This window comes from Zootoca vivipara, chromosome 7 (genome assembly GCF_963506605.1).
Source record: "Zootoca vivipara chromosome 7, rZooViv1.1, whole genome shotgun sequence".
In the NCBI taxonomy this organism is placed as follows: domain Eukaryota; kingdom Metazoa; phylum Chordata; class Lepidosauria; order Squamata; family Lacertidae; genus Zootoca; species Zootoca vivipara.
The window spans coordinates 5,753,526-5,764,365 of NC_083282.1; the positions used below are offsets into that span (position 1 = coordinate 5,753,526).

Sequence of the window (10,840 nt, forward strand, 5' to 3'; positions counted from 1 at the left end):
TGAACTGCCCTGAGACCTCAGGGTATAGCGTGGTATATAAATTCAATAAATAATCAAATAACATGTTGTTAAGCGCAGCCGACCTAGCCAGACATGGCACTTTCCAAACCATGTTTCTTGTGTGTCCTGGCTCAGGCTCAGCCAGGACTCAAAATGGGAGCCCTTCTGGTCTATATGCTTGAGGCCTCTGGGTGGAAGAAGAGGCAGCAGCATCTCCCCAAGTCCCAGCATAGATCTACAGTACCACAGCCATGAAAACCCACTGATTCATCTTCTTGACCAACCCAGGATATAAATGCTTCCAGGCCAAGCATGAGCAGCAGTCAAACTTTTGGCTTGTTTGCTGGGCTGCTTAGCCTTGCTTTGGGTATTTCTGAATGATCTGCTTCTCTCTTCCTCCTGGCGCACTGCTCTCCCAATCTACCAACGTCCCAAATCGCTTGCTTGCTCTATTGCTTGCTGCCTGCTGTACTGTACTGCTTCTAGCCTCGCTTTGGACAGACTTTGATTTTCAGTATGATTTTCAGTTTCATACATTTCAATTATTTTGCAATCAATTTAACATTTCAAAACTGCTTCCTTCCCCCTCTTTCTGCAGTTTCTTAAATTTGGTTTTGAGATTTCCTGCATCTAATATATATACTGGGCATGTGGGTTACTATCCACTTTTCTCCGAAACCGCTTCACCGATTCTGTTCAAATTTGAACACAACGTCCAAAGCGAATGTCTGAAGGCTCTTATAAGGTTTTCAAAGACAGGTGCCACACCTCCGCCAGGTGAAACCCAAAAAAACCCTGTTCCAGAATGCACCACTCAGCCAAAAGTGCATGCTGGGAAAAGAACCAGGTTGCAAACCAGCGCCCTCTAGCGGCGGCTACACTGGTACTACACCTATAGAACCTTCCCTCTCAGCAGCACCTCAGCTGCCATTTACATACTAGGCTGAAGCCTTTACAGACTAGGCCGAATGGAGGTACTGACTCGCCTGGGTGGGGGTTGGGGGGAGGAGGGGACGGGATAGGTCAGGACATGGTGGGGCCAGTCACAGGGATGACCCGGGGGTGGGGGGGAAGAGGGGGCGTGATACGTCATGGGACGGGACAGGTTGGGGGGAATCACAGGGAAAAGCTGGGGTGGGGGGAGCGGGATACATCATGGATCGACACAGGCTGGTGGCAGTCACAGGGATTAGCCAAAGCAACGTGTGGCAGGGCCAGCTAGTACTCTTATAAAACTGTAGTCCTGCCCTGTTGTTATCTGTTTAGAGCTTGTTTGAAAATATTCAAGAAACTATTTCTAGTCTTTTATAAAAAGTTTATCTTGATTTCTTATTTTTCCGGTAAGTTTCACTGTTTCTGCATATTCCTTAAGTTTTTGTATCTGTTCTTCTTTCGCTGGGGCTTCTTCTTCTTTCCATTTTTGGGCAAAATTGGACAGACTTCATAGGACCACTTCAGAAGGAGAAGTACAGTCATACCTCGGTTTAAGTACGCTTCGGTTTGAGTACTCTCAGTTTAAGTACTCTGCGGAACTGTCTGCAACGGATTAATCCACTTTCCATTACTTTCAATGGGAAAGTTCGCTTCAGGTTAAGTACGCTTCAGGTTAAGTACAGACTTCCGGAACTAATTGTGTACTTAAACCGAGGTACCACTGTATTACCGTAGTTCACTGAGTCAACTAATGGGCCAATCAACATTCAGGTGCTATCTAGAGAGAAGGAAGGGCAGGTCTAGACTTTGGCCTGCAATTGATTCTGCTTCTGCATGGACCCTATTGTGGGTCACAGCATTTCCACTCCTCCCAGAAGAGACAAAATGTTGGATGTCACTTCTAACCATCATTTGGCCAGAGGAAGAAATGTGATGTCGTGAAGTGCTCGACGTGTCATTTAATCAGGGTAGCCATGTTCATCTGTTGTAGTAAAAACAACAGAGGCCAGTGGGCAGTGCCTTGAAAACTAACCACTATATTGTGCCATAAACTTTCAGAGACCACTTTGTCAAGAAATACACATGCGGCTCGCCCCCCCCCCCAGCATTTGGAGAGGAAGCTGGAAAGAGCAAATAGCGATGAGTTTCGAAGCCACATAGCAGCCTCTTTTGTGAGGTAGAAATTGAATGTCAGAGAATATATCCTGCAGACACTGGCAAGAGATGAAGGGGCAGAGCAGCAGCGATGGCAGTGACTTGGCTTTTAAATATTTAACCCTCTCTGCCACCAGCGGGGCTGCACATCAGCCTCCATCCCCATTCAAAGAAGCTATTCATCTCCCCTTGGAGATGACAAACCTTGGAATCCTGGTCTTCAAGTCACGCTCTGTCTGCAAATGCCTCGTTGAATGCCTAGTATCTGTGACTGACTTCCCAAGAAACTCCATGAGTCAAAAGGTTCCAGAAACAGCTCTGCTCGTCACTGATCTTTCTCCAGGGAAGACTCTTGAGATGTTTCTGAAATAGTAAGCAAGCACAACAGCAGCCTAATGACCGGTTACTTAAACACAAGCATGGTGGTAATTTGACAGCTGCAGTGCTTTGTGGGTCTCTTGCAGGGAATAAGGAGCCACAAAACAGCAAACCCCAAAGGCTGAAGGTGTAAAATAAAAATAAAAATAGGGATGCTGTGAGCCACTACCATCAAATAGCATTCAAGGTCTATTTGTGCATACAGTCTTCAGTAAAAGGCATCCTGATGGGATCCTAATAATATGTCACACTGGTTGCATAAGAATGAAAAGTGGTAACATATGCATTTCTACATATTACTGTCGTACGGGGTGGGGGCCACTGACTCTTCACATTCTGTCGATTGTTTCACTTAGACCTGTCCAGGTGTTATGTTCACCATCTAAGGCAGGCATCCCCAAACTTCGGCCCTCCAGATGTTTTGGACTACAATTCCCATCTTCCCCGACCACCGGTCCTGTTAGCTAGGGGTCATGGGAGTTGTAGGCCAAACCATCTGGAGGGCCGCAGTTTGGGGATGCCTGATCTAAGGCATCAATCAGTATCCAGCTTTTGGGGTATAGCCAGTTGGTGGCCAACTGTTGAAACTGAAATCGCTTTGTAGAAGAGACTCTGCACTCCACCCCAATATTACTCTGCAAAGCACCACACTATAATCAACAATTTATAAGTAATAAGAAGAAACACAACATAGTCCTCACAGTGGACGGTTCACATTCTAAGTGCAATAGCTGCTTGTGGATTTGATTGATTAAAATGTTGGATATGTGAACAGGACAGTTTTTGCTTCTTACATTCAAATAATCTCAGGCATGTTGCTTGCTTGGCTATAAATGTGAGTTGCCTGAATCTCCCCACTTTGTTTCTAGCAGTGTGGTAAGACCTCCAGGGCAAAAAGGACAGTTGAGCAAAGAATAATGAAGCCATAGCCTCTCCAATTTCTAAACCATCCTTTTACTAGATAAACATGTCATCGTGTCCCTCACAGCCGCAACGTCAGCCCTTTCAAAATATTTGCCTTTGTTTATATCTTTCTCAAAATCACAATAATAATTACTGTTGCAATTGTTCACTAGCAGCAATATATAGAGCAGTTTCATGGAAATAAAGCACCATACCTTGATTTATAAGCACCAGCACCATATCTTGATTTATAGCACAATGATATGCTTTACAATCTTCCTCTGAAAATACTGCCTTTGTCAGTCTGGACTGGTAGCATTCTGGCAAGGCATAGGAGGAACCAAATCCAGATCTAATATATGGCCAGAATTAAATTGTCATTTTAAGGGAACAGACGTAGTACAATGAATGTTTACTCAAAAGTAAGTGCAACTGGTTCAGATACATGCATCCCACCTAAGTATAGGATTTCAGCCATAGTGAGATGAGTCCTGAGTTTGGTTCTTCCCCAGAGCATATGAACAAAATAAGCACTTGATTTTTGAATCTGCCAACAATTACCGTGCTTACTAATTTCAAGATGGTGATGTTTAATGGGATATAATGGAGCACACAATGGAGTCTTTTAATGGAACTTTAATAGGTGCAGGTTTGGTATTCAAGTAAGTTTTTACTCAGAGTAGACCAATTAATTAATGAAATTAATGCACACAACAGCACAAGCCTAACTAGGTCTGCTCAGAAGAAAGTCACACTGAGTTCAAGGGGGCTTAGTCTGAGGTTAGCGTAGGCCCCGGGGGCCCTGGGTGCTCCAGTACCCATGAAGGGGCTGGGCGCCTACTATTTTTTTGTGCGTATTTAGTTTGATTCTTTAAAAGTTGCAAATTACAATGCTTATATGATCAACTAATCTGTATATTAACAGATGTATGAAGCACAGGTGTTCGAAGCAACAAAAGAAAAAGTTTTTTGTTCAAACAAAAAATTAAAATATGGAGAGGAAAATGCAACCTAATAATTTAAAAAAGATGGAGATACCACTAGGGTTATGCTAATCTATTAAAGTTTAGTACTGTGTTCTTTTACATTGAGGTTTATATTGGGTTGTAAAGCATCAGATTTGACTGGTGGGGTTCAATTCCAACTGCTTCACAGAAACAAAGGAGCAAAAAATGTCAACATCAATGAAATACAAATAAACCAGGGGCATTTTATATATCTAATGGGTTGCAACCTTTTAATGTGACAAACTATGGTTAGTTGAGCCATTCCTGTGTCACTACAGCATAAAGCATTCTGTTGTGATGGGTTATCTAAAATAATAATTACCACAATACAGAGGTGGAAAACAGGACAGTAAGTCTAATAGTCATGGATATTATTATCCAACACAACAATTTCAGCCCACAAAGTGAGAGCGGGTATGACAGCAGGCAAAACAACATGTCTATGGTTATCTTGCTGGAAGACACCACCAATTTGGATAAATGTAGGTTAACGGCAACATCCCTATGTGGGGCCACTTCTAGATGAAGTATTTGCTGTAGTTTCGCACTGAAACCCTGTGTCTAGTAATTTATAATTAATTTATAATTAAGAGGGGCTCCACACAATACAATCATTCTGTGGCATTCCCATGCTTCCCCAATGTAGCCTTTATCTTTATTCTTAATGCAAACAAAATCCGACTTGGAAGGAAGGAGTGGAATAACAGCACAATCCGTCTGCAGGTACAGAAAGCAAATTGTGGAATTGAGGAAACTCCCAGGGAAGGTGGATGGTGGGCTGGAGACAGACAGCCTCTCCTTTCCCTGCCTTGCATTTCTGGTCGAAGAGCCATTTCATGTCTTGCAATGTCTTGTCTTACACAAGTCCTTTCCCTAGGAGAGCATATTTCCAATACCCTCCCTTTCTAGCTTTAATTAGCTGTGAAGGGCGAGGGTTCAAAGGACATGTCACTGGATGCATGCCCAGAAGCCCCCTGCCAAAGTAATCAGGCTGCAAAAACTGAAACCGATCACACAACACAGGGCTTGATGGAGCATTAGAAACCTCACTTGGGATTGCATTGGTCATGACACCTAGCTCGCTACAGAAAATGCCTAGCAAGCAACTCACAGAAGGTATTTGGGGTGTCCCAGATATCCACCGATATAGGCATCAACAGCTTACGGAGCACCCTGAAGAGCGGCTCTGCTGGCTGATTTATTGAGGATGCAATGGATGCAGGAAAGTAATCCTTACCTAATGGTAAGTTAGGTGTTTAGTACTTGAACAATGGCAATCATGGCAAGTGATGAGGATGGGGAGCCAAAAAGGGACTACCTATGCCCCTGTAACTTCAGTGGCCACACCCCATGACCGGCAGCCCTGCCAGGTCCACTGGACATCTTCCACCACTGCATGGCAGCCATGGCTGACAGAAGCTGCAGTCCAACACTTGAAAGGCCTCAGTTTCCCCACTGCTGTGTTAATAAATTGCTATGTAACATGAGGCTGATAAAAGCAATTCCCCACTCCTGGAGCTTTGAAAAGAAGAGGATACGCCTTCAGAGGTTGTCCCATATGTATATAGTGTGTTGCGGTCATCTAACCCAGAGGTTACCAGAGCATAGACAAGAGTAGGCTACTTAGGCTATCCCTGTCCTGATAGGGTGTAGCTGAAGCTGATGGAAGGAACTCCGAGCCGCTGAGGCCACCTGAGCCTCATGTGACAGCAATGGATCCAGGAGTACCCCCCACGCTATGTACCTGCTCCTTCAAGAGCAGGCAACCTCTGAGGAACTGCCAACTAACTGTGCCTCAGTCTTATCTGGACCGAGTTTCAGTTTGTTGGCTCTCATCCAGTCCATTACCGAGGCAAGGCGCTGGTCCAGCACTTCCATTGCCTCTCACCTGCAGATGTAAAAGAGAAAGATGTTCCCTGACACGTATCACAATCTAGAGTTTTTTAAACAATTTTGGTTTATCAGCTCCACAATGTCCAACTGTGCTGATTTGGCAAGGCCTGGCAGTTTTCAAATCTAATCTTACATAATTGGTGTCCTGGAAAGGGCCCAGGGCTCAGTGGCAGAAATAAGAGGCTTTTCAAAACTGAGCTCATGCTCTTTTGAGAGCAGCTCAACGTTGGCAATGTCCTTCCTTTAACTATTGCCTGCAGCAAGTCCAAGATGTCCCCCTGAAGCTACCTCTAAGCTGTTCCACACAGCTGCTCCTGAGAGAAGCATCTGACCAAAAATACAGCGACTCCAGCTCTAGCTATGTGTGCCAGCCTATCTGCCTGCAAAGCTGCGATAATGTTGTAACACCATGTCAACTTTTCTGGCTGAGTTTAGCCCACCTGTTCAGTATTCCATCTTGTGCTTCAAAGATCAAAATATCAACGTAAAATTTGATGCACACAATGCAGGACACATTCCAAGTTCAAATGCCAGGTCAATTCCTACTTGTTTTCAAAGGAGTAGGGGAAGCAAAATACATATTGTAAAGTTATACTTGCCTTGTTGCTTTTGGAATGAAGATTATTATGTGCACAATATTCAGGACTCCATTCCGAGTTTAAAGTTCAAAGCACCGCTTGATCCTTGCTTCCATTATAAAAGGAGTCAAATAACTTGTAAAAAGGGTAAAGGACACCTGGCAGTTAAGTCCAGCTGTGAATGACTCTGGGGTTGTGGCGCTCATCTCGCTTTACTGGCCGAGGGAGCCGACGTTTGTCCGCAGACAGTTTTTCCAGGTCATGTGGCCAGCATGACTAAGCTGCTTCTGGTGAAACCAGAGCAGTGCACGGAAACGCCGTTTACCTTCCCGCCAGAGCGGTACCTATCAGCAAGCCCCGCTAGACTCAGTGGTTTAGACCGCAGCGCCACACAAAAATGTGCTGTTTCCCTTAAGTATGGTGAGATCACAGATGGAAGGGCATTTGGCAGCCAATGATATTTAACATTTGATGTTCAGTATATGTCAACCTATTTAGGTACTGATACTACTCCACCCCTAGTGCCACTATAGGCAAGACCGTCAAACACTTACCAAGCTCTAACATATGGTACTGTTATAGATCTGGAGTAATAGACTCAGGGTGCAGGGGCACCCATAACTGCTAGAGTTAGTGAATGTTAGAAATTAATAAATGGTGGAATGCAGATAATATGTGGATTACTGAAGTGAAGATGTCAGGCCAGTGAAAAATACAGGCTAAACTTCTTTTCCAGACTAGGACCCCACCTGTCATAGAAGTCCTTTTAAGAATTAAAAAAATAGCATAAAGCAAGTAATTAACCCATCAGTGTGACAGTGGTGGGGAGAGCATGATGTCACACAGGAAAAATGTGTCCTTTTGAAATTTTGAGTTGGGGGAAGAAGCGGGAGAACTCCATGAGCTGTTGTGAAGGCCAGAACCATCTTGGTGAGCTGGCTGAAGGCAGGCTGGGTAAGAGGCACAGAGATTTACCAGAATCCAATGCTAGGCTGCTGTGAAGAATGGGCTCCTCCTGAGATATGAATGCTGTGAGCTCTCTCTCCATTGAAAGCTTCAGGTATAAATATGTGTAAATAAATCATATTTCAAAGGCACTGCAGACTCCACTGTGTCTCATTTTCCCCACAGGAACACAGACCCTGGTTGAGTGCCAAGGCCCCTTGGAATCTTGTGCAATGCTAGGCAGAGATTGGGGTGGCCACTACCAATACTATATTCTAATGTTGCTTGAAGTCTTAGCTTTCATACCGTAGATCACAGAGCGGGGAAATCACACAAGGGTTAAAACTACTAACCACACTAAACCAATACCCCATACCACATACCCTCCAAGTGTCCCTATTTTCCAGGGACGATCCTGGAATGTCCCGCTTTCCCTTAGGATGTCCCTATTTTCATTCGATAAATGTTGGAGGGTCTTTATTCCATAGTCGAGCCAGTGAGGTTCCACCATCTGGGTGGGTGGGTTATGGGTGTAATCACAGAAAGGAACTCCGCAAAATTATGAAGTGAGCTAATTGAGACTGCCACATAAGCAAACATCTCCCCATCCCAAATCCCACTTTTTAGCAAGGTAGAAGACTCCAAGCCAAGATAGGTAAACTGGAGTGCTTGGTCTTATACGATGGCATTGATACAGTGAGCATAATGGAAACTTGGTGGAATGAAGAGAAACAGTGGGACACAGTTACAGTATCTCTGGTTATAAACTCTATAGGAAGGGCAGGGAAGGATATAACAGAGAGGGTGTTGCTCTGTATGTCAAAGAGAGCATTGATTTCAGCAAGCCAGAAATCCCCAAAGCCGCAGTAGAAACAACTCAAATGTCACAAATGCAAGAGCAAGCTTTTCCAACATGCTTAAGATGAAGTGTAGGAAGAGTTGTGTATTCTTAATTAGATAACCCTCGGCTTGATGCTAAACAAATTTCAGGTTGCTACTGCGACAAAGGGTCAATAACTATGCATGTTACTTGCCACAAGAGAGACATTAATTGCACAACTGAAGCTTTGTGTCTGCTTCTGAGGCAATGCAATCTGGACCACTTTGGTCAATTAGTAAAATACAGGTTTGTAAGTAACAAGACAGGAGTGGAAGACAGGAGTGCCTGGCATGCTCTGGTCCATGGGGTCACGAAGAGTCGGACACGACTAAACAACAACACAAGTAACAATATGTACAGGACATATAAAAAAGTTTGTTATCCACCCTATGAAATGCACCCTAAGAAATAAAATGAGCTGTAAATAATTATAAAAGAAACCCCTCAGGTATTCAATTTTTGTCTTTGCTGAACCCTGAACATGGTATTGAAAGAAACTGTTGAGTTTTCAGCACTTAGTTAAAACCATATTTTTTCAGGAGGTCTTTGCTTTATTAATGTTTCTCTGTTTTAAATTCTCTTGGGGTTTTTGTGTAATTTATTTAGATTTTAAATTTCTGAGGTTCTAAATTTTTAAGATTGATGTTTTAAATCACATTTATTAAATGAAATCTGCTTCGAGACCCAGGTAGTGAAAAGCACTGTGCGCCCTTCAGTGCCTTCTAAAAAAACGTTTTTGTACAGGCAAGCCTATCCAGATGCTCAGAAATCTGAGGTAATTATAATCTGTTTTGATTTTGCTATGAGTTTGGGGTGCGGGAGTTGAGACTCCTCTAACCCCTGGACCACATCAAGTGTTAAAATATAAGCCCCAGCAGGCTGGCTTCTTGTGTTGAGGTGATCCCCTGGGTGCTGGGCTATGAAGAGAACAAAGGAAGGGGGGCTCTGTGTGAGATAACAAATGGGTGTGACCCCTCCCTCAATTTAAGAAATCCTTAGAAGGACATAGCTGGCGGGTGAAGCAGAGTTTAGGGGCTGTGATGTGAACTAGAGGAAAAGCAGCAAGCCGGAGAGAGAGTCGGAGCACGGTGCTTGATTTCTGTTCGAATCGAAGGCTGTGGGAGAAAGAAGAGCCTTTTGGGGTGTTGATGCCGTGAGCCCCTCCATGGCTGGCTAAGAAATCAACCACATATCATAAAGACAGCCTCCTCCTCTGTGCCTTGTCTCTGGAAGGAAACGCAGAGAAGCGTTGCCTGGATCTCCCTGCAATCTCGCGCAGCAGCATTTGAACGTGTGTGTGTGTTTTAAAGGAGGGCTGTGAAGTTTCCCCTGCTTTTACTGTCTCGCCTTCTTGTAAACCGTCTTTTTAACAACCAAGCGGCGTATAAGTCTCCGCGAAATTAATAAATAAATATACCAGCTAAGCAACAGCAGCCTCCGCCGCTGGAAACCGCGGCGAACCAACTGAGTCCCCGGGCGCCCTCCGTCATTTGCATACAGCCAATCCACCCCCCGGGCGCCCTCCTTCATTTGCATACATCCAACCAGCGGCCTCTATCGGGAGAAGAAGGCGTGTGTAGGGCTGTGGGTGGGTGCGCGCGCGCGCGCGTCTGTGCCTGTAGGTGCGCGTCGATGGGCGATTGAGTGCGCCTGGCCGAGACCCCCCCCCCGCCCAAACACACCCGCCTTCGCGACCGTCCTCTGCCTGCCCACGCCGTTGCCTCAGGCGGGGAGCCCGGCCGGCTGGCTCGGCGATCCATTGCTCGCGCCTCCCTCCCTGGGAATGCCGCCCGCCGATGCCGCCGGGTCTGAGGGAGAAGCGGCGGCGGCGGCGGCGAAGGAGCCCGGGCTGCATCGGAGGGAGCGGGAGGCGAGCGAGGGGCCCCGGGGAGGCGGCGTCCGGCACGGGATGGAGCCGGCGCGGGGTCGCGTGCAGTGACCGAGGAGCGGGGCTTCCCGGGCAAGGGCGATCGGCGGAGGGGAGCAGCCGGCGGCAGGATGGAGGAGGCGGAAGCGGCGGAGTGCTGCCTGGAGCGCCTCAAGAATTCCCTGCCGGGGCCCGCCGACCTGGCCGGGGCGGCCAGCACGCTGGAGAGGATCCTGAGGGAGTCGGTGTGCCAGCTGCAGGGCTGGCTCCGCGTCTACGGTAAGAAGCGGGGGGAGCCCTG

General features: G+C 46.0%; 1 protein-coding gene across 1 annotated transcript in view; it reads right to left on the minus strand.

The window, feature by feature from the left end:
* Positions 1 to 10,432, minus strand: part of LOC118089158 (quinone oxidoreductase-like protein 2) — a 30,173-nt gene extending 19,741 nt beyond the window's left edge. The window contains exon 1 of the mRNA XM_060277445.1: positions 10,394 to 10,432. Within this exon, the coding sequence (XP_060133428.1) occupies positions 10,394 to 10,432 (39 nt within the window). The remainder of the gene's footprint in view (positions 1 to 10,393) is intronic.
* Positions 10,433 to 10,840: the final 408 nt, after the last annotated feature.